The sequence below is a fragment of the Heteronotia binoei genome, chromosome 4 (genome assembly GCF_032191835.1).
Source record: "Heteronotia binoei isolate CCM8104 ecotype False Entrance Well chromosome 4, APGP_CSIRO_Hbin_v1, whole genome shotgun sequence".
Taxonomy (NCBI): Eukaryota; Metazoa; Chordata; class Lepidosauria; order Squamata; family Gekkonidae; genus Heteronotia; species Heteronotia binoei.
This window is the reverse complement of record NC_083226.1, coordinates 118,362,906-118,390,046: the sequence shown is the minus strand read 5'-3', so window position 1 is coordinate 118,390,046 and position 27,141 is coordinate 118,362,906. Positions and strand designations below refer to the sequence as shown.

Sequence of the window (27,141 nt, the reverse complement as noted above, 5' to 3'; positions counted from 1 at the left end):
AGAAGTTCCCAAACAGATGATATGAGAGATCCAGGTTTACTTACAAGGAAATCTGTAACAATGCATCGAAGTTACATAATATGGAAGCTAAGCTTCTATCAGTTGGCCTCAAGTGCGCACTGTGAAACTTAGCCAAACTTCAAGATCCAGTGCATAACTAAAACTACACGTTTTATACCCTAAATGCTGGTTGTGAGTCAAAGAATGATCAATGAAGGTATCCTGAACTCTTGAATGAGCCAGGCCATCTTGCACCTAGCTTCTAGTGAGGGGAAGAAACAACCCAGGCCTTGAAGATAAATGCTGCTAACAAGCACGAGAGTGAGAAAGTTCTCCTGAAATCAGCTAACACTGTCCTCTCCCAAGACTCAGGGCAACTGAGCAGCAGCATGTAGAAAGATGGAATCACACAGGCCAGCACAAACACCTGGCGGACTATCAGAACAATATGAAAAATAGACAGCTCGGAAGGACTAAACCTCTCCCAAAACAGCAACCACAGAATCTGTTCATACACAAAAGTCATGAAAAAGAAAAAATGGGCAGCATTTTTGTTTGCTGTAGCACATAATTCATTGCTGTAGCAACCCAAAATGGCACCCAATGGTGAAAGGAGGCAGCTAGGGATAAACTGCAGGATATGAAAGGAGGGAGGACAGCTGACAAAGGGGAGAGCTTCTGAGGCAAGGAAAGACAGGGCAGATCCAAATAGAGGAAAGGATGGTCAAGAGGAGTCAAAGCATGAAGATGGGAAGTAATGGCCAATTGGGAATGGCATGAGAAGAGTCCTTGTGGGGCCTCATCTTGTTATATTTTCTCTGGAAACTTTTTGTATTTCAGTCCTATTATTCATAGAAACTGGTTTCATACAATATGGAAAGTCAGTTGCACACATACCTGCCATGCAAGCAACTGTCCTGGTTCAAGTTCAGCAGCCTTTTTATAGGCACCTTTGGCTTGATCAGGTTGTTCCAGCTCAGCAGCTGCCAGACCAATAAATACCCAGGCATTGTAGTTATTTTTTTCTTGCTTCAATACTGCCTAAAAGCATAGTGAAATGAAACAATATTTTAATCTTCAGAATAGTTGCAAAATGAATACCTCATTCCCATAGGTGACTGAGAAAACCAGCATTTGCAGCTTGCTCAAAAGACATTCTGATTTTTTTCTGTTATCTTATTCAAAAGATTCAAGTAGCTTATTATTAAATTGTCCCTTGCAGACAAGAACTTGTAAGCAACCCTCTATAGACAAAACACTGAGCCTTGTCACAATAGAAATAGAACTGAGAACATAATCAAGACAAGCACCAAAGTTTAAACACAAATGCCCCTGAATGATGTATCACACCTCTGAAGAATAATTCCTGCATAAAATATATGCTTACATTTAGCGTCATGCTGTAGGCTCTATTAGATTTGAGTCAAGGACACCAGTGCTAAACAAGCTTTGGTAATCTCTTAAAGAATATGAATAGGACTACTGTTTATAGGGCATAACATTTCACACCTAGTGTTATTCGCACTGTCCCATCAATCAAAGACACTCATTTGGTATTTGGTGGGTATGTAGGGGGGGCCCTTTCCAGGGGCAGTCCTGATTATGGAACAACCTCCCCAAGGAGGTGTATCTGGCCCCCTCACTTTTAGTCTTTAGGAAGCAACTGAAAATGGTTTTATTTAGGACCACATTTGGTTAAGTTTACTAGCAGTCCTGAATTGTGATTTTAAAATTCTGTTTGTTTGTTTGTTTTACATATGTTGTAAAGGCATCTTGGGATCCATAATAAAGACAGCTAATAAATGTTTTAAATCAATCAAAAAAATAAATAACTTTGAGCACTAGTTACCTTGCAATACTTCAGTGCTTCTTTATATTCTTTATTTCTTATTGCATCTCTGGCACTTTTCAAAGCTGCTTTAACTTCTTTGTTTGACATGGCTACTGGCAATGTTAAAAGAAAAAAATTATATCCATATACGAAACCATTTAAAAACCATCCCTACATTATGTTACATTATCTTACATTATGCTATGTTACAGAGAGTTTTGTATGGGAATAAAGCATCTACAGATGGATAGACCAGATTACAAAGTTCTTAAAGAGATGAGACATAGTGGTCATGGGAGATTTCAGTTACCTAGATATCTGTTGGAAGTCAATCTCTGCTAAAAATGAAAGGTGTAATAAATTCTTAACTTGTCTTGCTGACATATTAAAATAGTTTATCAATTATCAGGACAAAATCAGAAAAAAATATATTTAACAGACATATCATGAAGTGATATTTCAGGCCTAATTTTTTCATAGCATTTTTAATCTTCACCAGTACCACGGATAAAATATGGCACAGCACTGTTCTTACTCAGGCCACTAAATAAGCCTCTCCTTGTACCTACATCAACATGAGCACTACCAGCTGTGCCATACCTAAATAATAATGTGCCATACCTAACTTCACTAAAACAAAATAAACTAATAATAATACAGTTTTATTACTTTAATGTGAGGGGCATCTTAAACCAATTCAACATACTGCTTCCACGCAGCAGTGATTCTCCATGTAGCTGTCCTTCTCATTGTGACTGCAGAAACATTCATAGCAGCAACGGATTATCATCATAACAGATACCCCCCACACACTTCCTCTGTCTCAGCATCCCAGAGCTGCTCTTTCCCCAAATGGTAATTAACATAAGAAAATTCAGTTCAGTTACCAAAAAAAGGGAGGGGGATGCCCTCAGGTGCCATGCAGGGGATGAATCAAGAGAAGTGGCACTGATGTGGGAGGGACCTACAAAAATACGTACCATACCATTCACACAGAATGCAAATGTGCTTTGACCATTATCTCTCCAAACAGATCATGCCAAACTGGGCATGGGAAATACCACATCAAAGAAGGGAAAAACATAGAAACTGGACAAGTAGATGATGACTTTGTACAGATGCTCCCCAAAACAATGTTGCTGTAAAGAAGCTAAAGTGGAGCAAAAAAATGTGTGGATGCTTAAAAAAAAAATGCTAGTGTTTTTTTAAAAATGCTGAACAAGATATCAGAAGTTAATGCTTTATTCTCATTCTATATGTTTATGAAAGATTCTATGGTGTACATAGGAATCTGTATTATCAAGAATACATTGCCAGCTCCCTAGAGATCAAGCTGAGGTTATATGGAAGCTTCCCAGAGATCCAGATTCGTACCTCAGTTTTCCTACACAATGTGAGATTATCAGTACTGTCTTTTATTGAACCAGTGGGAGCGAATGCCACTAAATTCACTATCGCGAAACATCCCCCTCACCATTTCTGACTTAACCCAGCTCTTCCGTCCCGACAAAGCCACAGTCCCTCTCAAATAATCGGTTTACTGCATTTGTAAGAGTAAAGGCGGTGAAAGAGTCCGAACAGCCCTCAGAGGAAGTCTTGCCCGCGGACACGTAACAGCCACTAACCGGCAAACTCCAGCAACCATCGTCCGTCACTCTTTAGTGGTACGCAGGCGCCACCAGTACGTTGTTTCCGCTCCCTGCCTTTTGATGATGTAAAAAGCCTAAGGTCGAGTGCCTGTCAATTACACTGTCTGGTATCCGAAAAAATGAGCACTGAGTCACGAAAGCTTATACCCTATCTACAACTTCTGTTAGTCTTTAAGGTGCTACTGGACTCTTACTCTTTTCTACTGATGTCTGAACGATGCGCGATGAGTGATGGGAGCTGTAGTTCAACGGATAACTCTCCCTCAGCATGATGGGAGTCGCAGCGTATTAATTCCCCTTGGCGCAAGAGTCATCTCCGATCGCATTGCATCTTGGGAGTTATAGTTCCACCTCCTCTATTAATGTTTAGTTTGGCTGGGACAGCTTCTGGCTTCTTTGAACAACTGCATGTGTTCTGAGTTCACTCTAATCCTTCCTGGAGCTCCTTCTTCAAGGGTCTCCAAGCTGATGCCTTGTCCCTATGTGAGCAGTAATTCCCGGAGGGGAAAAGATTTGTGATAGCGATTTTAAAAGATATTCAAATATTGTTTTTATTTGTTTAAGTTATAAAGTGTATTGTTCGCTCAACAGACCTTTCAACAGTTTATTTTCATTCTAAACAAAGTTTGAGTCCAATGGCACCTTTAAGACCAACAAAGTTTTATTCAAGGTATAAGCTTTGGTATGCAAGCACACTTCTTCCAGCTCAGGCAGATTCACATAAACAATTTCATTCACCCTTAGTCACTTGATTACCACACTTGCCTTTTCTCTCCCCACTCCTTTCCACTGTATAATACAGTAATTTGCCCTGCCAAAGAATTGCAAGCTCAATGTTTTAAAATAAATAAAAATGAATAAATACAAGTCAACACTAAATTACCCGGTTGCCTTTCTTAGGAAATTATCATATCAGATTTGGCAGGATATAACATTGCTGAAATCCACTGTGCAAACTGAAAAGATTAAGTAGTGATCATAACATATTAGCCAAATACTGTGTACTGTTGAACAGCACTAGAAAGCTTCCCATTTTCAGCAGCTCACTTTTTTTACAAAGCAAAGAAGAAAACTGTCCTGCCAAGTGGCAATGTGGATCTCACTGTTGATGAAGTAAAAATTTCTTAATAGAGTCTGGAACAGGAAGAGCAGATATTAGATGCATGCGGCATTTGCCAAGACCTCTCCGCACTGCCACACGGCACAAAGACATCAAACTTCTGGGACAGCTCCTGGCTTCTTTGAACAACTGCATGCCTTCTGAGTTCACTCTAATCCTTCCTGCAGCTCCTTCTTCAAGGGTCTCCAATTTCACCAGATTCAGGTTGGCACCAAAGTCAATCAAGAGGCTGACAAAGGCCTTGTCACAACCATGTCGTAAGACAGCATCCATAATGCACACTGCAGAGCCTCTGGAAAAGTTCTGGATGTCTACTGGACCACAGCAATTGAAATCTGGGTTGGCTCCAGCTTCCAGCAGCCCCTTGAAGCACTGTAGGTTGTGATAGGCTGCACTAATATACAAAGGGCAAACCACCAGGCATGTCAATGTTTTGAATGAAGGGCTGGGGGTTGCTGAGGTCACATGGTGATTTACATCCACATTGGCACCATATTTAATTAGTTCTCTCAAGATGTCAGCTCTTCCCACACGGGCAGCATGGTACACAGGTGTGCTGCGGTGGTGATGGCTCCCATTGGGGTCAGCTCCAGCTTCCAGAAGGATGCGTACACATTCGAGATGGCCATGCACTACAGCTACATAGAGCGCAGTCTGTCCCTTCACATCTACAAGATCGATTTCGGCCCCTTTCTGAATAAGGAAGTTCACACAGTGTCCATGTCCGCCTGTGGCAGCAATCCGCAGGGGTGTACAAGGCAGCCAACCACAAGACCACACTGATTTCTCATTGATGCGACTTTGGAAGCTATCTTCCTGCAGCAGCTTTTGAATGGTTGGCAGGTCTCCCACGTAGGCAGCGTCGTGCAGTCGGGTGTCCTGACAGTTCTCGATTGGCTGATCACAGAACTGCTCCTTCAGCCACTCCTTCAGATTACGACCAGCATTTCCACTTATGATATTGAGACTGCCACTGGGGCTTTGGGGGCCCAGGTCCCCCCCCAGATTCACGCTCTGGCACGTCCGGACGATTTGCGTCAGCCATCTGCCAGAAGGAGAGCCCGCTGTCATCCCAGGGGCCCGGAGCTACCCCTGGAGCAATAATACCACCCGCTCCCCCCTGACGCTGACCTGGTCGTTTCTGTCCTTCCAACAGCACTGTCACAATCCTATCAACTCTTTTTTTCTTCGTCGCTCGCTATGCATCATGGGAATCGTAGTTTCTTCCGATGAGGCTGCGTTTGTCAAGAGTCAAAATGTCACTTCTCCGAATTTCCTTCTCTTGGAAGAGTCAGTGAGTGCGCCGTTGAGGGCGTGCCTAGCATCGCCTGTGTAGTCATTAAACACTCGTGATGCTTTAGCTGTGTGGAAAGGAGGGCTGAGCTGTGAAATAGTTCTGCGCGGATGCCCCTTGAGTTCTTTATCAGCTCTTAAAGAAGAAATGGGCAGGGAAGGCAGAAATCAAACGTCCTCTACAAGTATAGTTGCCTTGATCCTTCTGCTCCAACCTTTTATCTTCTGGGGAACTGCGGAGGCGAAACCTCTGCTTGTCAGTGGTAGTTGTAGAGATTGTGAGAAACTGAACGTTGTGATTGTGATGTGCGATTCCTTCGTAAGTACTTAATGCTTACAAATAATCTTGCTTTCTAGTGCCTCTGAAAGAAAAGAAAGCTGATGGGTGGTGTAAAGCCTGCTACAAGACCTTCCACCTTTGCACCACAGTGTTCCTGCCAGACTGTGTTCTCTTCTACAGTCAAAAGAGTGCCCAGGTGTTTTTTTTTCCAAATATTTTTTGGGTATATTCATCAGGGAAAGAAAGAAGGGAAAGGGTTTTTTGTTTTGCCATCAAGTCACAGCTTACTTATAGCAACCTTGTAGGATTTTCAAGGCAAGAGACATTCAGAAGTGGTTTGCCATTGCCTGCCCCTGCATAGAGACCCTGGTATTCCTTGGTTGTCTTCCCACCTAAATACTAAACCGTGCCAGATTAAACCCTGTGGAGGCCCCTAAGCAGTAAAAATCTTGCCCCCCACCCTGCAAATTATTTCCTAATACTCAGAGTCAGAATGCCTGCCCCACTGCCTGCAGCCTCCGCCACAGCCTGCAGGCACCTTCTCAAAAGTCCCTTTAACAAAGAGACTCTTTTCGAAAGGGACTCTTTTCAAGAGTCATGGAATAAAAGGACAGCTGTGGGGGAGAGGTAGAGAGAGACACCAGCAGCAGCTGCACCAGGCAAGTCAGGCAAAGAGCAGCTCAGTTGCTGGCTGCGCCTGCAGGCTGGGAGGGCTGCAAGCAAGGGGGAAAACAGGGGGAAAAGTTGGCCTGGGGCCCCTAAAGGAGTGGGGGCCCATAGGCCAGTGCCTACATGGCCTATTTATTAATCTGGCCCTGTTACTAAGTAGGGCCAACTCTGCTTAGCATCCAAGATCTGAGAAGATAAGGGCATCTTCCAAACTGCTAACTTCCAGGGCATCTTCCAAACTGCTAATTTGTAAATGGTTTGTCTCTTTGTGTGTGCACTAGAGGTCCTACCAGCATAGCTAAAAGAATAATAGAATTTGTGAGGTATATTATAATAAAGTGTTTCCCAACCTGTGGGATGGAACCCAAAAGTGGGTCACAAATGGGTCTAAAAATGGGTCAGCCTTTCCTAATGTCCCTTGCCCTTCTATTGTTCTCTTATATTCTGGAAACTGAGATGTGATCCTGAGAATAATATCATCCATACATTAGATTATTTTTTCTTCTTCACTGTATATACATGTTGATCAAGTAAAATGTGTCTTGTGGGTTACTAGAAGAATTGCAGATTTATACCCCGCCCTTCTCTCTGAATCAGAGAGAGTGGCTTACAATCTCCTATATCTCCCCCCCCCCCCGCACAACAGACACCTTGTGAGGTGGGTGGGGCTGAGAGGGCTCTCACAGCAGCTGCCTTTTCAAGGACAACCTCTGCCAGACTTTTGAGAAGGTGCCTGCAGGCTGTGGCGGAGGCTGCAGGCAGTGGGGCAGGCATTCTGACTCTGAGTATTAGGAACCTCTGCTAACCTAAGGCCATTCCAGCAGGTGCAAGTGGAGGAGTGGGGAATCAAACCTGGTTCTCCCAGATAAGAGTCCACGCACTTAACTACTACACCAAACTAGCTCTCTAGAGTGGGTTTCTTAGAGTGAGTTTCTTAGAATCTTAGTAGGGGACTACAGGGAGTAATAGAGAAGGAGAAGGTGGTCAAAGTCGGGAATGTAACCTTCGTATGTATGCTGGAATGTGATTTGCTTCAGATTCACAGTGGGGACATTAGCCCCCTTTGTGCAATGTTTGTTGATTTCTCAAAAAACATCTGGTTAGCCACTGTAGATAATGGAATGCTAGATGGATGCCAAGGTCATAGTTTGCCTAGGGCACAAAAAAATCCCTTTGGACCAGACCTGGACAAGTCACCACACCATATAAATTTGGACTTGTAGGTCACCATAACCAAAAGGTCAGGAACCACTGTTATAACATACAGCTTGTGTTCATATACAATCAAGATGAAGTGCCTTGCCTAGAGCATTTCAGAATGGAAGAAAGGATACTATTCTCCAAGTGGACCCCAAGATCTCCCAGAATTACAACTAATATCCAGAACAGTTAGATTTGAGTCCAGTAGCATCTTAGACACCAACAAGAATTTCTGCGTGTAAGCTTTTGAGAATCAAAGCTCCCTTTGTCCGACACAGTAGAATAGAAGTGAATATCTGAGTGCTTTTATCATCAGAAGGTCAGAGAGATGTTGTAAAGAATGCTTGTAAAGAACATAAACTATCTCTCTCTTGGATATCTAGTAGTAGACATGGTCTATAATATTCCTTAGATTTCTTTTGCGGGAAAATGAAATGTGAGTCATACTCATAATACACTTATCTCTACAATTTGCCCACTCAACATGCAGGATGGAAGGCTGACATTTCAGACAGAAAATGAGACAGTAGCCTTGCCTTTCATAAACCTCATGAAGAGAAATGGCAGTCTCTTTCTTAATGCCTACACCAATTCTCCAATATGTTGTCCTTCCCGTGCAGGTAAGATCATACAGATAATAAATACCTCAATAGAGCCTGTTAAAGTATTAATTCATCATAGCAGATGTCAAAAGATTAGATGAATGCTTAGATTTTGGTCATATTTGCTTCTATACTCACCATATACAGAGTGTATGATGTGTGTCCTTTTTCATGAGTAACGAATGAGAAATAATGAGTAACAAAAATTAGAAGCACGCATACTTGATGGAGGATACCCTTCTCGGGAACAGTGTTTGTGACCAAGGTATTGGGATGAGTAAAATGGGAGCTAAATATGAGAGTTCAGTGTGATGCGGCAGCAAAAAAGGCTAAAGTGGTTTTGGGGTGTATCAACAGAGGCATAACATCCAAATCCCAATATGTCATAGTCCTGCAGTACACTGCATTTCTCAGGCTACGCCTGGAGTACTATGTGCAGTTCTAGAGGCCTTACTTCAAAAACAATGTTGACAAAATGGAGTGGGTGCAGAAAAGAGTAATAAAGATGATCAGGGGCTTGGAAAGCAAGCCCTACAAGGAAAGGCTGAAGGACTTGGGAATGTCTGGAGCACAAGAGCTGTGGGGGAGGAATATGATTGCTCTGTTTAAGTATTGGAAAGGCTGTCACTTAAAGGACAGCAAGACGTTGTTCCTGTTGACAGCAGAGGATAGGACTCACAATAATGGGTTTACATTTTGGGCAGAAAAGTATTGGATGGACATAAGGAGGAAAATTAAAAATAAGTCACCTGTGGAATTAGCTGCCTAGAGAGATAGTGAGCTTGCCCTCATTGGCAGTCTTCAAGAAACAGCTGGATGAACACTTATCAGGGATGCTTTAGGCTGATCCTGCACTGAGCAGGGGGTTGGACTAGATCAGGGGTGTCAAACATAAGGCCTGGGGGACAGAACTGGCCCATCCAGGGTTCTTACCTGGCCTGCAAGCAACTGGCATGTATGGAAATATAAGGTTTTCTCCTTTTATGGTATCCCTTGGGAAAAAACTAGTCTTGCATATGATTAAATACATTTATTGGGGCTTTTGTGGGCTCCCCAATAAATCAGGTGCTTTCACTTCTAGGAATCAATTGCTTTTATTTGTATTTTGAATTTTAAAAAATCATTGATTGGGTTTGTCTCTTATAACATTTACATCTCTAGTACCTGGCATTACCTTTTATGGCACACATGGCTCAGCCCAACATTTTCATCAGATCTGATTCTCGTAACAAATGAGTTCGATACCTCTGGACTAGATGGCTTGTATGGTCCCTTCCAACTCTATGGCTTTATGATCCATGCTTGCTCCAGCTAAGTCACTGGGGCTGTGCAGCACATTTGGTCATTGATGTAGAGGGCTGCTTGATGCTCAGTTGCTCTCAACATTCTATGCCTCCTAAAACAAGTTCAGGCTTCATCAGGTTGGGGCAGAGTTTGCAATTTTTTTTGCGTACTTAGAGTCTTCAGAGTATACAGAAACTCCTGCTTTGGTTGCTGCTTTAATGATTGGCATGAACCATCCAGTTTAATAAATTCTAGTAAGGTTAGGTCAGAGATCCCTAATGAGGTGCCTGTGGGTACCATGGCACCTGCAGTGTATTTTCTGGTGCCCGTTGCTTCATCTCCAAAGCAAAGAACCAACCCTGGATTTCCTCCATCTCATTGGAGCCAGTCTCCAGGTGGGACCTGAGGATCCCCTGGAATTACAGCTCATCTCCAGATTAGAGAAGTCAATTCCCCTGGAGAAATGTATGCTTGGGAAGATGTCAATGCAATCCACCGAGGTCTCTGTCCCCCCCAGGTTCCATCCCGAAATCTCCAGGAGTTTTCAAACCTGGATCTAGCAACCCTACCCCATCCCCTGGTGGTGGCCAGGGGAGATCTGGCAACCCTGTTGGAGCAGGAGGTGCTTCTGAAGAGGCAGGGAGATATCACAGTTGTATCTGTACAGATCATTCATTTAGAAACAGCTGTCTCTATCATAGAAGGTTACTTGGCTTGAACATCCTATCATTTGGTGACTAATCTTAGCCCTTATGGCAGCTGTACTATGATTGTTTCCTTTCCCTGGTGGCAGCCATTTTGTGGTGTTGCCCACTCAGTGTTCTCAAAGTTACAAAAGTGCCTACGGGTTCAACAGGGTGGGGGACTCCTGAGTTATTTATTTCTATATTGCCCATAGTCAAAGCTTTCTGGGGGATTTACAAGAAGTATAAAAACAATAAAGTACATAAATAAAGCATTCAGAATTAAAAGTTAATTTAAGATAACATTAAAAAAATTAAAACACTAGACCAGATCCAAAAGGTCTGAAAGTGAAAAAGTACCTGACTAATTGTATCAGGCATCTGCATGACCAAGGAGATCTTTAAACGCCTTTACAAAGAGGTCCAGCAGTATCAACAGGGTCATGCTCCTTCTGTCTCATTCATGGCATGGGTTGATCTAGGCTGTTTCCAATCCAAAACCAGGCCTAAACCCTGACTGAAATGGATTGAGATATTCAGTCTCATCCAAGATTGCCTGGAGTTGATTAGCAACCTCCCTCTCTAGAACCTTGCCCAGGAAAGGAATATTTGCTACTGGCCTATAATTGTTCAAATTTTCTGAGTCAAGGGAAGGTCTCTTGAGAAATGGTCTCACCATTGCCTCTTTAAGGCTGGATGGGATCACTCCCTCTCACAAAGACGTATTGATGACTTCCCTAGCCAGCTGGTTATCCCTCCCTTGCTGGTTTTTATAGGCCATGAGGGACAAGGATCCAGTACAGAGGTGGCTGCACAAACCTGTCCTTGAGCTGTACCAGCTGAAACTCATCCAATAAAGCTGGACTAGATTGTGCTCTGGATAGCTCCACCAATTTCAGTGCTATAACTCTGGAGTCCAAGTCCTGGCAAATGTGGCAATTTTTTTTCTGGAAGTGCCCAGTGAGTGGATTACAGTAGGCCAGAGATGGTTCTAATTCCAAGGTGTCCCTAGGGCCAGAGTGTAAAAGCTCCACTAGCAGCAAAGAGAAGACTGAATGAGACAGTAAGGTATTGTTTCTTTGATACTCTTATTGCCTCAAAACTCACCTGATTGTAGGCACATACTAGGTTCTTGTTGCATTCACTGGGAGTTCTCCTCCAACTGCACTCCAGCGATCTCCTAAATTGTTTCATTGCTCCAAGCTCCAGGGTATACCATGGAGCTGTGTGAGCTCTACCATGAAGAGAGCACTTAGGAGCAATCATGTCAATTGCACAGGTAATTTCCGTATTTCACAGAATGGCCAGGGCTTCGACAGCAACAGTAGCCATGTCAGCTGGAAACCACCTCCCCAGAGCCCTCTGGAAACCATCTGGATCCATTAGCCTCTGGGGGCAGACCATCTTAATGGATCCCCTACCCTCGCAGAGGTAAAAGGCTGCTGTAAATCTAAATGCCAACAGGCAGTGATCCAGTCATGACAACCATGCTGAACCCAGGTTGGTACAATTGGGAGATTCTCCTCTCTGTTCACTCACTCGAGTCTTTTACATATGCCAGATCAATTGCCTCCTCCCTTATTAGATTGTGGATGAGGGAGGTTTTATTTTGCAACGATCTGGCTTTTAGAAGCAGCATCCAGAGACCTGAGGGCTGGCTGACATGGCAACCATCAAACCCATGGGTGGGGTGCAGACCAGAACATGATACAGCTTTTAGCTGTCTCAGCCATGTTCCCCTTACCTGGCCAGTCGTCCTCCCAGCACCCTATCTCCCTCTACCCATCGCTATGCTAATTGGGGCCCTCACCATCTCCCCACTTGGCCCCACAGATGTTCCTTCAGCCAGGCCCCAGACATAGGCCCACCACAGCAGGGTGGTGCTGAGAAACAACCAAAATGGCACCCTCACCCTCATGGTGTCCTGAAGGGGCATCCCCGGTTGTGACCTGCCACTCAGCAGCAGGCCTGCTTTTATGCCTATGCCAAGGTGGAACTGCTGGAATTTCCAGGCCTGGTATAGGCACTCAGCACTAATAGACTACACTGGGGCCAGGAGGAGAGCTAGAAAGCTGGAGGTTGGGAAGTGGGGGCAGGGGGGAGCTGCAGTAGTAGCAGTGCAGTGTAGCAGTCTTCTTTCCTGCCAGTTCCCCAGCTTCCTCACCAGTCCCTGTCCTGGGTGCAGAGTGCCTTGGCCAGCATTTTTTCTACTCCAGCAGCAGCCGTAGGCTTTCTTTTTGTGCTGAGGTGGGTTGTAGGTCAGCTACAGGCACTCATCCCTAATGGGCTGTATTGGGGCCAGGAGGAAAGCCAGAAAGCTGGAAACCAGAAGCAGTCAGACCTAAGGTTGGCAGCCTCCAGGCAGAGCCTGGAGATCTCCTGCTTTTACAAGTGATCTCCAACTGGCAGAGATCAGCTCCTCTGGAGAAAATGGCTGCTTTAAAGGGTGGACTCTATGGCATTGTACCATGCTGAGGCCCCTTCCCCCCCCCAAACCCCACCATCTCCAGGAACCACCCCCCAAAGTCTCCCAAGTATTTTCCAACTCAGACTGGCAATCCTAGTTGGAGCAGTCAAAAATCCCAAAGCGCAGCAGCAGGAGATCTCAAAGTGCCATGCAGTCCTCTTCCTCCCTATCGGTCCCCAAAGCCTCCTGACCAATCCCAGACTCAGTGCAGAGTGCTGTGGCTGGAATCAGAGTTAGATGATTTATTGTTTCTTGTACTCTTCAGGTGGCAGATAGTGGCAGTAGCATTTTTCTAAATGCATGGTCATATTTTCCTGTCAGAAACCATGTAAGCAAGGAGAAAGACTCATTATGCAATTGCTCTCTCCTGTGGGGTGGGGCATTCCTTAAAACCAGGCACATGAAAACCAGTAGTCAACTGCTTTAATGTGACACTCCCTCAGCCAGGCTGTGTGAAGAATGATCAGTCTTTTCAGTGCTCATTCTGTACAGGTACCAGCCTTCTAATTGAAGAGGGGTCAGTTTATGTTTTCCAGATCTGTGAAACCTTGTATCCCAGACAATCATGACTCAATGTTGTCTTTTAAGAACTCTTAAAAAACATATTAAACAGTAATTTAAAAATTGTCGGAGAAGAAAAGATGAGTCAGGATCAATGAGGGGCCCTTTGTCTGTTGGATCAACCCCAGTGTCCTAGCGACAGTTCCACAGTGTACCAATAAAATATGGTAGTAAAAGGGTACAAATGGGTTCTTGAAATCCACAGTCCTTCTCATGGGATCTTACCTTGGCATAGGATTAATATTTGCTGCAATGGCCATCCAGACTGACTCACTGAGAATGCAGTCTTCCAGCACAGTGCTAGAACAATAACAAAGTGACAGTGTAGAAGTCCTAGAAAATACCTTATAAATAACCCAGTAGCAGTCTACGTGAGGAAGAGATTAAGAGAAATATCCCAGAGAAATAAGTTGTACTAAGCAAAGAAAAAAAAAGTTTCTATAAAAAGCTTATTATGAGAGAGAGAGAGAGAGAGAGAGGTGGTTGGATTCCAAAAGGGGTGGAAAAAGGGCAAAAAAGCGTAACAGAGAAAGACAATACTGCAGAAGACAAATAACAGCACAGAGAAGTTCAAATGAAAATATGTTTTTCAGCTATGTGGAGTGGTCTCTTCAATCACTTAACAGAATCCTGGAATAACTTCAAGGGCTTAGATCCAAATTATACAACATGGATGGACCTCATGAAAAAATATGGCTACTATACACAGAAATATGGGAAAATAGATTATACTTCAGGTCATCATTCTCTAAGGTAAGCAAAGGGTAAAGCCCTCTCTATTGCCTATTGAATAGAAGTGAATTGTTATTTTATCATTTTTTGTCCATGTACAAGCTTTCCTTGGCTTTGCTTTACTAATTTCTTATGACAGCAACCCTTTGTAGTAAGTTAGTCAGTTTGCAAGACAGTGACTTGGCCCTAAGCCCTTAAGTAAAAACTGCTTCACACATGATGAAATTCCTACAAGAAATAAGTTCTCCGAGGAATGTTTCTGTGTGAAAAGCACAGCAGGAGTTTTAATGGGATCTGCCTCAGACAGAGTCATTACACTATTCATACTCATTTCTCCCTACTGAAGACTAAAGGCAAGTATGAAAAAGAGTTAGTGTGTTGTGTGGTCCACATCATGGGGGTTGATTCTGACTTCCCTAAGGGAATAGAACATTTTATTTTAACAATTCCCTAAGCATTCATAGTGCTAAGTGGTCCGTGTTGGGATGCTTAATGCTGTTGTCACTAGGCCTTTCTTGCTTTCATTACTAAATTGACACCAAAGGCCCAATTATATTCATGGGCAATCTTAGACACAAGCAAACTCAGCTAAGTGATCCCTGCAGTGGTGGCAGCACTGCATGGACTGCTCAGCTTGACCTTGCCCAGTGGTAATGTTAGGGTTGCCAGGTCTGACTCAGGAAATATCTGGAGACCTTTGGAGGTGGGGGGGGGGGTGGAGCCAGGAGCAAGGTTGTGGCAAGCACAATTGAACTCTGAAGGGAGTTCTGGCCATCATATTTAAAGGGACCATGTTCCTTTTAAATGGCTTCCCTCCTTTGGAAATAATGGATGATGGGGCATCTTCTTTGAGGGCTTATAGAATTGGACCCCCTGGTCCAATCTTTCTGAAATTTAGGAGGTTTTTTTTTAAGGAGGTGTACCAAACAGCCCCCCCCCCCCCAGAGCCCCAGATACTCATGGATTGATTCTCCATTATAGCTTATGGAAACCAGTCTTCATAGGGTATAATGAAGTGCTCAGCAGACATCCCCCCCCCAATTTCTGATAACCCTGAAGTGGGGGGAGGGCCTCCAAACCAGGGGATCCCTTACTTCCATCTAGGGATTAGGAACCCTAGGTGATGTGGGAGGAGGCATCAGGCAAGCTAATGTCCATTGTCACAGTTCCTGGCTGAGTCTGAGCCAAGTAGCCCCGGCAGCACTACTGGTGTTTGGTTCTTCTTGTTCTTAGCTGCCAAGGGCCTTTCTGCTAAGGTGCTTAGGAGACCATGGTGAGAAGAGTTCTGGTCCCACTGGCGGACCTCCTTATAATGCCTGGGTTTTGGACACTGTGTGACACAGAATGTTGGACTGGATGGACCATTGGCCTGATACAGCATGACTTCTCCTGTGTTCTGATGGTCTAAGGTAAAAGGGCTACTCTGTTCTTGATTAGACAAGAGGGTAAAAATCCAAGATCAATATCTGCTGTGTCTTTAAACTTCAATGAATAGCACAGGGGATGGAGAAGAAGAAGAAAAAAAAGATTTGGGGTTTATATCCAGCCCTATACTCTGAATCTCAAGAGTCTCAGAGCGGTCACAATCTCCTCTCTCTTCCCCCACCCCCCAACAACACACCCTGTGAGGTAGGTGGGGTTGAGAGTGCTTTTACAGCAGCTGCCCTTTCAAGGACAGCTTCTATGAAAGCTATGGCAGACCCAAGGCCATCTCAGCAGGTGCAAGTGGAGGAGTGGGGAATCAAACTCGCTTCTCCCAGATAAGAGTCCGCACACTTAACCACTACACCAAACTGGCTTTCTGGAGGAAATTTGGATCAGCATGGTGACCCTGGTTAGTATTGCCTTATAATATTTTCTTAACAAAATGCCACCTTGTCATCTAAAAAACTATTTGCCGCAGTAGGAAAAACTTACAGGCACCCCAAAATGTTCAGTATCAAGATAAATAGTAATAACATATGTAAGCCAAAATGCCCTCAAAACAAGGTTGGGGAATTGTCAGGTGGGCACCTGGCTTAATCAGGATCTTTTACCTGTGTATACAGGATTCCACGTCCAGAAATTAATGCTTAAAAATATTAGGGACTCTAATTAAGTAAAACAATTAAAATTTATTCAAGAAAAATATAGACTTTCATACAAAATAAAATACTCATAAAATCATACATAGAGTCCTAAGAAAAATAGGTAGAGAGATAGGGAAACACATGGGTAGACGAACAGAGCGATATTTACCGATCGTAGTCTTCAAGGAAGGCTCCAATGGCGACGAGCGAGGAAATGGGAGAGGGGACCCGAAACTTGGCCTTAGAATCGGGGATGGATCTAGACAGCAGAAATTGGGATACTGCTAAACGCACACCTGTGGGTAGCTAGTCCACAGGTTATAAGGACTATCTTAGGCCCTTAGAGGATGGGAGGTGCGAGGGAGGAGGAAGGTGGTCAGCTGATGCATGACCTCACAAAAAGGGGAAGCTTTGCAGTGACCATAAGGGCTGGACTACTGTGAGAGCCAATAGAAAATTCATTGGTGGCACCTAATTGGGTGCCCATTCCTGACCAATGAACTGGCTTGGATCCTGGATACCTGAGTGAACTTTCAAGTTGAAATGGATCAGGGTGGGTCCAAGGGGATAGTCTATAGAATAATGGGGGAAATCACTGGGTGGAGGTGTGCTTGAGTTTATCACACTTATCTAAAAAGGTGACAATAGAGGGCCAAATTGTTATCTAAGGTAACACCCGGTTTACACAAAGGAACTTGGCTCTGGCTGTCAGAACTGGAGAAACTTCAATCGAGGCCCAAACTCGTTACAAAAGTATAGGCATTTATTGAGAACTACAGAGCTAGAGGTACAAGATAACACTGATGCCAAGGCCTGGCATTTGTTACATTTTATGCGGTTGTTGTAGCAATACTAAAAGCAATAATAAAACCATTTTTCACACGGCTTGGAGACAACTGTCTCTTTCCCAGGACTTGTTATCAGGAGGGAGGATAGTGTCCTGCTGTGAAGGCCTGTTCAGCTGGGCTTCAAAGGCCACCTGCAGATGTTGACCAGAGGTTATCTGCCATCCTTCAGTGATCACAGTTTGTTTGAAATGCACATGAATCTGTGTTAGTGGCCTAGCACAAGGCACGTTGGGTTAGTGTCTGGTTACAGCATGGAGTCGGTTAAGCTAACAGTTTGGCTAACAGCACACAGTAAAGTTACAAGTTCTGACACTGGCTGAAGATGGTCTTCCTCTTCTTCTATCTTCTTCTTGGTGCCAGTCTTTGTCTTGAGTTCTGCTGGACAAAGACAGTGGTGGTTGGGCAATTAACCACGCCTGGGGTGGGTCAACTGCCTACAGTCACAGGTGACATCTGGCGAGTACATGAGCCATTCGCTTTGCTGGAATGGAGTCTGGTCTGGTAGGAAAATGGCTGCATGTGGTGTTAACCCTCCACGGTGGATTCCATAGTCAGTGCTTCAAAACCGTTCCCCTGGATAGCTCCTGGTGGCGCAGTCTCCTCCGCTTCACGGCCAAGATGGACGTCATACAGAGCGGCGGAAGGCCCTCTGTTCTCCTGGCAGGCACTCTTGTACCGGTCTTGAGTGCCTTCGTAGCATTGTGACTACTAGTACTGCATAAGTCCCTTTTGCCCCTGGATAGGTTTGCTCACACTCTCTAGCCAGACGTGTGTGAGCTACTTCTCCAGGTGCTCTAGCAACCAAGTTGGTAATCACGATGTTCTGTAAAGGGGTTTTCCTCACACATAAGAGTCCTGCTGGATCAGACTGATGGTCCATCTAGTCCAGCATCTTGTCTCACACAGTGGACAACTAGTTCCTCTGGAGGGCCAACAACAGAACCTGGAGGACAAGATCTTTCCTTAATATTGCCTCCTGGCACTCGAATTTAGAGGTTGACTGCCTTGGAATGTGGTGGTTTCACTCAGTCACCATGGCTACTAGCCACTGATAGACCTATCTGCCATGAATTAATCTAATACCCTTTTAAAGCTGTCTGTGCCTGTGGCCATCACTACATCCTCTGGCAGTTTCCATATTTTAATCATCCTCTGTGTAATATTTACTTTTGTCCATCCTGAGTCTACCACTCATCAGCCCTTGAGTTCTAGTATTCTGGAAGAGGGAGAAAAATTTATCTTTGTCAACTCTTTCCACCCCATCCATAATTTTATAAACCTCTGTTATATTTTCCTGTAATCTCTTTTCTAAACTGAAAAGTCCCATGTTCGTCCGCCTTTCCTCATAAAGAAGATGCTCCTGGTTTTCAGTGTACCATTTTGTTGGGAAAATGGCACAGAAGAAGGGTTAACCTCTCCCTTCCTCAATGCCATGGTCCCTATCAAATTTGGGGATCTCACAGCTAATTAGTTCACAGCCCTGTGGTGCAGAGTGGTAAAGCTGCAGTACTGCTCACGACCTGAGTTCAATCCCAGCAGAAGCTGGTTCAGGTAGCTGGCTCCAGGCTGACTCAGCCTTCCATCCTTTCGAGGTTGGTAAAATGAGTACCCAGATTGCTGTGGGGGGGGGGAAGTGTAGATGACTGGGGAAGGCAATGGCAAACCACCCCGTAAGAAGTTTGCCGTGAAAAGTTGTGAAAGCAATGTCACCCCAGAGTAAAAAATGACTGATGCTTGCACAGGGGACTACCTTTACCTTTTACAGCTAATTAATCATAATTATTGTATGGCATTGTCTGTAAAATAGCCAGGAGATCTAAGATTGTTTGGCACCCAGAAGTTCTAGCTCTTTAACATTATGCACCACCAGGTGGCAAGCTAGAGACATTTCAGAGACAGTTTGCCATTGCCTGCCTCTGCATTATAACTCTGGTATTCCTTGAGGTAGCCTTTCCAAATGTTAGCAAGGTTGACCCTACTTAGCTTCTGAGATTTGATGGGATTAGGAGTTTAAAGAGCCAGGATCTGATCAATCTCCTTTGCTATGTTAGGAAGCAAATATGTATATGGAGAAAGATACACAGAGACCTTAAAAAAAAGACCTCCAAAGAAAACAAGGGTCATATACTGTGTACAAATGAGGAGGGTATTACTAACAGTGTGATCCTGTGTAAAATTACGCAGTTTATACTAACTGAAATCAGTGGCCAATACTGGCCCGACCCCGCATGGCACCCTAGGCAGACTTGCTGCCTGCCGCCCCCCTCCATAGCGCCCCCTGTGCCTCCCCCTCACAGCTCCGTACCCCTCACGACTCCACATCCCCCGCAACTCCCCCCTCCCCGTGACCACCTCCTCCCCCTTTCCTTCCTCATCCCATGTCTATTTCAATGCTGGAACAAGGCTCTAGTGCAGCGTTCCCGGCTAGCTAAATGTGTGCCTCCCCCACCGATCAGCTGATTGGCAGGTAAAATCGCACTGCGCAGCCCCGCTTACTGTCTGTCAGGACCAGCGTCCTGAAAGGGCAGCCCCACTGCCACTGACTCCTCTCTACTTCCCGGATGGAAAAGAAGTAGAGAGGAATTAGTAGCAGCGGGGCCGCCCTTTCAGGATGCTGGTCCTAACAGACAGTGAGTGGGGCCACACGGTGCAGTTTTATCCACCTGATCAGCTGATGGGGGAGGCATGCCTTTAGATAGCTGGGAATGCGGCACGAGAGCCTGTTCCGGCATTGAAATAGACACCGGGTGGGGAAGGAAGGGAGGAGAAGGCTGGGGAGTGGGCATACTAGGCATTTGTTTAGGGGGGATTGGGGAGGCTGAATTTGATGCACCCACCCTGCTGACGCCCTAGGCAACCGCCTAGTTTGTCTAGCGGGTGAGCCGGCCCTGTCAGTGAGCTTAGACTGGAGTAACTCTGTATAAGACTGCACTGTAAATAGCTGAGAGGTTCTTTTCTGTGAAGTCTACATCTAGGCACCCTTGAAGATTTTCCTCTATGGGTGTCATATGTTTGCTTCCCTGTATCCTGGTTTCATTTCCGTTTTCGCACGTGTCTTAAAAGTCTTACAAATTGCCAGTCAATGGTAGCACATAAAATATACATTGAAAATGGGAGTCGGTTTTTATATTGCAGCACATATATAGATTTAGCCTGCAATGCTGTCAGGTCACCTTTCAGTATGCATCTGAGCTCATGTAGATCAACTATTGGTGAGTGGTAATTATATCCTGGAAAAAAAGTGAACAGTCTTGCCTAAGGAATCTATATAAACATAAGTTTAAAAAACTTTTGGCTCTTTTAGAACCTACTTGACAAATGTGTGCTTCTCTTTCCGTCTTTCTATGCCTTATTTGAGAAGGGTAGCCAGGCTGTAGTAAAAATAATAGTTCTGTCATATTTTATAGTGGCATAAGCTTTTGTGAACTAGAGGTCACTGCCACAGGAGGTGGTGGCAGCTACAAGCATAGACAGCTTCAAGAGGGGGTTAGATAAAAATATGAAGCAGAGGTCCATCAGTGGCTATTAGCCACAGTGTGTGTATATATATGTGTGTGTGTGTGTGTATAATTTTTTTGGCCACTGTGTGACACAGAGTGTTGGACTGGATGGGCCACTGGCTGATCCAACATGGCTTCTCTTATGTTCTTATGTTCTTTTGTCAGGTAAAATAATTCACACATCTGACAAGGCAGAGGTGCTAGTCCTATTAAATTTGTGTCACAATTCTTGTTTTAGTCTTCAAGCTGCTCAGAACTCCATCTTGAAGAGATAAGCTCTCTGGGATAATAACTTGACACTCCGGCATGACATTCATTCTGTTCCATTTAAGTATATGAAACGGTAAACAATTTCTTCTCCCCCCACCCACAATTTTTTCCTGGAAACTTTGTTTTACTGAAATATCTTTGTCACTGACTTCAGTGCTTAGGAAAGATACAACCAATGATAAAGGAAGCAAGCTTTTTTGAGGGTTTTTGTATTAGGTAAGAGCACTGAAGTGCCTTAGAGTGATTTGTACTTTAAAAAATTGCAACCTGTCTCTTCACAATGCAGCTACTTGTCAGCACCTACACAGAGCATTTGTAGGGTCATGGTTTGTGCTGCATAACAAGAAGAAAATTACTAGATGTGTATGTCATTTTTTCTCCAGTGTGTCTAGAGTTCTTCTGTGAAGCGCAAGCTGAATGTATAAATGTTACCTTTTTCTCCTTTTGCAAGGAAGAGTACTACATTCATTTTATACATGCAATCAAAAGGGTTGTTAGTCTTCTTGAAAGCTTTCTATTTTATTGTGATTTTAGCAGTATAATTATTAATTACCAAGTATGGGGAAATGGATAATAATGAAACATGTTAAAATATTAAGTTCAAAATGAAAACTGAGCTCAGAAGTGGGTAACATCATTTGTAAAAATATTCAATTCAAATATTCAATAGATAACCACAATAGATAACCATAAAATACATAATAAATAGACACGCCCCACTATACAGCTGAAAGATGGTGTAAAATCTCAGGGGGGATAAGGTATAGTTGTCTGATGTGAAGGAAGGGGGGAGGGAAGAGGGAGAAAAGGAGGAGGCCAATTCAAGATGGAAACTGTCAAGACAGGACCTGAATCATCTTCAACCTTACTCCTAGTGGAACAACTCTGTTTTGCAGGCCCTGCAGAACTGTAACAAGCCCCACAGGGCCCTGATCTCTCCTGGGAGAGTGTTCTACCAGGTTGGAGCCAGGAGCCAGGTGTTATCAGCAGTTTTTGATTACGAGAGTGTAATGCTCTCTGGGGGATTTATCAGTAAAGGTGGTCCCAGGTTGCCAGGTCTGTATTGCCAGGTCTGTATTAGGGTTGCCAGGTCTGTATTGGAGAATACTGGAAGACCTTGGGGGTAGATCCAGGAGGGAGTGGGGTTTGGGTAGGGGAGGGACCTCAGCATGGTACAATGTTGTAGAGTTCATCTTTCAAAGCAGTCATTTTCTCCAGTGGAGTTGATCTCTGCTGGCTGGAGATCAGTTGTAAAAGCAGGAGATCTCCAGGTTCCATCCAGAAACTGGCAACGCTATCCCAAAAATATGCTACTCCTAGAACTTTTAGGGCTTTAAAGGCCAACTCCAAAATCTTGAATCTGATCCAGTCTTAAATCTGGAGCCAGTGTTGCTAGTAGAGCACCAGTCATGTATGAATCCTGAAAGATGTTCCTGTCAGAACTTGTGCAGCTGCATTCTGGACCAGTTGCAGTTTCAGGGTCAGTCTCAAGGGAAGCCCTGTGCAGAGTGAATTACAGTAGTCCAGCTTGGAGGTGACCGTCACATGGACTACTGTGGTTAAATCAGAGGAAAACAGGAAGGGAACCAGCTGTTAAACTGGCCAAGGTGGTAAAACACCAATTTAACAACATTCATTACCTGAGCCTCCATTGAAAGGAAAGCATTCAGGATCACCTCCAAGCTCCTTTTCATTTTTTTTCCTTTGTATTTTTTGTATTTTTGTGTGTGTGTGTCTGCATCAGGAAGTCACACATCTGGTGACTAACCCCTACTGGGGGCCTGGAGGATATTCAGAGAGGTAGCTGAATAAAGCCTGACTCTGTCCTGACTGCTGGTATTCTAAGGAGGTTTCCCACCCAATTATTTGCCAGAGGTGACCCTGCTTAGCTTCTGGGATCTGACGAGATCGGGCTTGCAGGTATTAATGACATACAGTCAATAGCCAGGAATTGGCATCCCAATCCTATGTTCCCCCAGCCCAGACACCGGACCTCCATCTTTGGTAGACTTGACAATCCCCAGGTCCCTGCGGGGGTTCTTTTGCTTTCCGAGGCTCCTTCCCACCCCCAGTCAGGTGGCTGGCAGGGGGAAGCCCTGCCCCCACAGCCGCCATGTGACTTTCCACCTCCAGAGGCTTCAGTCTCCAATTGAAAGGCTTCCTCTTGTGATGGTGTGTCTGTGTTACTTTGAAGAAGTTGGCAGCAACTCGTGAGTAGAGACGCCAATCCCTTGCTTCAGAGTCACCAGAAACGGGGGCGGGGGGAGGGAAATGTCTGCTTGGAACTCTGTTATCCCTATGGAGATTTATTCCCATAGAAAATAATGGAGAATTGATCCGTGGGTATCTGGGACTCTGGGGGGGCTGTTTTTTGAGGTAGAGGCACCAAATTTTCATTACAGCATCTAGTGCCTCTCCCCAAAATATCCCCCAAGTTTCAAAACGATTGGACCAGGGGGTCGAATTCTATGAGCCCCAAAAGAAGGTACCCCTATCCTTCATTATTTCCTATGGAAGGAAGGCATTTCAAAAGGTGTGCTGTCCCTTTAAATGTGATGGCCAGAACTCCCTTGGAGTTCAATTATGCTTGTCACACCCTTGTTCCTGGCTCCACCCCAATGTCTCCTGACTCCAGCCCCAAAGTCTCCTGGCTCCACCCCCAAAGTCCCCAGATATTTCTTGAATTGGACTTGGCAACCTTAATCTTTGGTGGATTTAATTTCACTTGGCTCTGCTTCAACCAACCAACCAACCAACCATGACCTCCAGACCCTTGGCCAGATTTTCAGAGAGGCACTCATCAGCAGATAGAACTGAGTGTCATCAGCATACTGGTGACACCCAAGCCCAAAGCTCCACATCAGCTGGGTGAGGGGGCACATGAAGATGTTAACAATAATGTTTATAACAGGTTAATGAAATCTATAGGGGATAGGTCAGGGACCACAAGTCCACGCATCTACACTTTAATGCAATTTTATGGTATGCAGCTACTTATGAGAATCCTAGGGATGGATCCAAACAGCATTGCAGAATGGATACTTTCCCTCTTCCCATGGGCTTCTCCAGTCCCCCACAGCACTAGATAGCTGCTCCTGAGTATCCAGGGACCTTCAGAAATAGCCTGGGATGCTGTGTAGGGAGAGGGAATAGAAAGTGGAAAAAACACAACCAATCCCAGAAAATGCCTCTCTCATTCAGAAGCTCTCACCCCAAACAGTCTTTAAAAAAACCCTACAAAAATCAATCCGATTGGGAAACATCTTGGAATTAGACAACTCTAACCATCTGCTTGTGATTATGAATATTCTGAAATGGCATGCATTGAATGTTGTTCTTATTTTCAGTAACCGTATAGAAGCTTGGACCCGAAACGTTGATTTTTTGCTTCACCAAGAAGGCAGGCCTGTGGCAGAACTCATAGGTGACAAGAAATACATGAGGGTCATGAAGAAAGATTGGAAGATCACTGATAAAGCAAAAACTTGGATAAAGAGCAAAGCAACTAATTTGACACAACCGTTTGTTCTTTATTTGGGATTAAATTTACCTCACCCATATCCATCACCCTCTTCGGGAGAAAATTATGGAGCATCCACATTTCTGACATCTCCATATTGGTTTGAAAGGGTATGAAAGCGTATACAGTTTGAAATGGCTTTAACAATTATGTTTATAGGGTTGCTAGGTCTCTCTTGGCCACTGGAGGGGGGATGGAAGGAGTAGGGTTGCCAGATCTAAGCTGGGAAATTCATGGAGGTTTGGGGATGGAACCTGGGAAGGATGGAGATCTCACTGGGGTGGAATATCATACAGTCCATCCTCCAAAGCATCCATTTTCTCTGTAGTCTGGCGATGAGATGTAATTCTGAGGACTCCCTAGGTACCACCTGGAGACTGTCATCCCTAAATATGGTGTCTTCTTCCCCAACTTTGTGCTATATTGGTGTCACCAGGATCCCCTTTCCAAATTTGTGATTTCTGCCCTGATTCTGTGTTGGCTAAATTTGCCTTGAGCTAGCAAGGCCTAGTTTTTGAGAAAGTAGAGCTAGTTTTCTCCTTAATCAAGCTATGGCTCTTTCTCTTCTCATGTAATTCTTCATATGCACCATCTGAACACAAGTACACTTTTCTTATGCTTAGGTACCTTTTCACATAATTTCCCTCCATAGATTCTAAATCTTGTTTTGGAGATGATCTGGTTGTATCATGGTTATTAATAGCCTATTGGATTCACTTTGCACTTGCTTGCACGTTATCTAAATAAGATTCCTAAACCACTTTCTAATGATACACATAAAAGGAGCACATGTAGAAGCTTGCTGGGTAACTTTGGTGCAGTCACACACTCTCAGCCTAACCTACATTAAAGGGTTGTCGTGAAGAGAAAATGTAGGAGAAAAGAGTTGAATAAGCCTCCTTGGATCCCCGCTGGAGAAAAAGGAGGGATAAGTAAATCAGCGTTAAAGAGAAGGTGTCTAGAAAGGTGGAATATACATTTATTTCCTAAATGTGTGTGTGTTAAGTGCCATCAAGTGACTTCCAACTCAAGGCAACCCTATGATATAAATAAAATACAATCAAAATCTAAATTTAGCCCTTGATTTTGCTCCTAGATTATCACGGACCATATAGGGTGTATGTTTTAAATAATTTTATGGCTACTCCCCTCCCATTAATGTAAACTGTAGTTTGGTGAGGATTCTGACCATTCTATGGTTTCAGTTCGTAGGCTTACAATACCCTCACAAAACACCTATTTTCTAGCAAGCAAACCATTTCTTTGTTGAGGCTCCAGCAGTGAGCTTTGTGTTCTTTTACTCTTTTTTAAAAAATAATATGTGCAAATATCAATCCTTTGAAAATGATAAGAATAAATTAATTAAATCAATAGCTGCCTGTATGCTTCTGCCAGTATTCCAGCAGTTCAATCTCTGTTCTTGTTGTTGCCATGTTTTTTGTCGCTTATAGAAGATGCTCATAACTTAGTCTTGCTGAGGCTCCCTTGTGCCTGGTCTTTATTTCCCCTCTATTTTTATTTTATAATTAATAAAAAATTCTACTTTCTCCTAGAATATGTATATAACAATACTTTATATCTGACAATAATAAAAAGGAAAGTCTCTGCTCCTTTTGTGTCCTGCTGCCTATAGTCTCCCAGGAGCTGGTCACACATGAATTTGCAGCTCACCATTATAGTCCTATTCCAGTCAAAAATTTCCCTAAGGGTTTTTAAAGGATGGTTTTGAACATGGTAGATGAGGTAAGCAGTATTGCCCTTTATCTCTTGGGCAGCACAGTCACTCTTTATAAAGGCATGTAGATATGAAGAATGGAAGAATTATGTTATACAACCAAACTGATTGCACATACAACTTCTTGGTTAACATTCCCTTCTTTAATAAGATCATGTCGGTTGATAAAATTGGTGTTTGCATAGGTATGAAGTGCAATAATTGCTTAATTACAAAATAATACATTTGCTTACATAATCCTTATATTGCTGTGATGGGTCTCAGAGGTAGGGGAATATAATAGCCCAATTTTCAATTACAGAGAATCTTCAAGCACTGCTCTTTGTTACTTTATTTAACCAGGGCTTTTTTTGAGAAGGAATGCAGTTCTGGCTGGCTTGGCATCAGGGGGTGTGGGCTAATATGCAAATAAGTCCCTGCTGTTTTTTTCCTGCAGAAAAACCCTATGTGAAACAATGGCTATGTCGGGGTGTGGCCTAATATGCAAATGAATTGATGCTGTGAAGTTCACAGTTACCTTTAGCATGCTTTTTCAGGGCATTTACCCCAATGTGGCCCAGGAAGCTGAAGGAGAAGAGCCAATCTGTTTTGGTTAAGTCTCTTATCTCTTTCTGTCTCCCTAACTCCCATTTCCTGGAGCTTTCAAGCCTCTCCAACCCCATGCCCAGCCCAGCCTTTTTCTAGGTAACAGCCTTTGAGGGCTGGACCTTAGGTAAGGGATCTGGCCCTAAAGGAACATGGCCCTGATCTGACATCTCCTGGGGAATGAAAAGAGGTGGCTGTAGATGTGGCTACCAGGAAACCACTGCTGGTGCCCTATGGAATGGG

The 27,141-nt window shown here is 44.0% G+C and overlaps 3 protein-coding genes across 4 annotated transcripts in view; 1 reads left to right on the top strand and 2 right to left on the bottom strand.

The window, feature by feature from the left end:
• The window catches only part of SKIC3 (SKI3 subunit of superkiller complex), a 91,362-nt gene extending 87,859 nt beyond the window's left edge, over positions 1–3,503 (bottom strand). The window contains exons 1-3 of the mRNA XM_060235678.1: positions 3,457–3,503; positions 1,850–1,944; positions 898–1,041 (exon numbers count right to left, since the gene is read on the bottom strand). Coding sequence (XP_060091661.1) covers positions 898–1,041; positions 1,850–1,939 — 234 coding nt within the window. The 5' untranslated portion in view covers positions 1,940–1,944; positions 3,457–3,503. The remainder of the gene's footprint in view (positions 1–897; positions 1,042–1,849; positions 1,945–3,456) is intronic.
• ASB1 (ankyrin repeat and SOCS box containing 1) lies at positions 1,880–5,760 on the bottom strand. The gene is made up of 2 exons (XM_060235677.1): positions 3,457–5,760; positions 1,880–1,944 (listed from the first exon to the last, which is right to left on the bottom strand). The coding sequence occupies exon 1, from the start codon at positions 5,669–5,671 to the stop codon at positions 4,580–4,582; it is 1,092 nt and encodes a 363-aa protein (XP_060091660.1). The 5' UTR covers positions 5,672–5,760; the 3' UTR covers positions 1,880–1,944; positions 3,457–4,579.
• Positions 5,761–5,914: 154 nt separating this feature from the next.
• The window catches only part of ARSK (arylsulfatase family member K), a 40,489-nt gene continuing 19,262 nt past the window's right edge, over positions 5,915–27,141 (top strand). The window contains exons 1-4 of one of the 2 annotated variants that reach the window (XM_060235674.1): positions 5,915–6,212; positions 8,533–8,662; positions 14,233–14,392; positions 24,406–24,688. In XM_060235674.1, coding sequence (XP_060091657.1) covers positions 6,042–6,212; positions 8,533–8,662; positions 14,233–14,392; positions 24,406–24,688 — 744 coding nt within the window. In that variant the 5' untranslated portion in view covers positions 5,915–6,041. The remainder of the gene's footprint in view (positions 6,213–8,532; positions 8,663–14,232; positions 14,393–24,405; positions 24,689–27,141) is intronic. The other variant, XM_060235675.1, reaches the window with a different exon arrangement.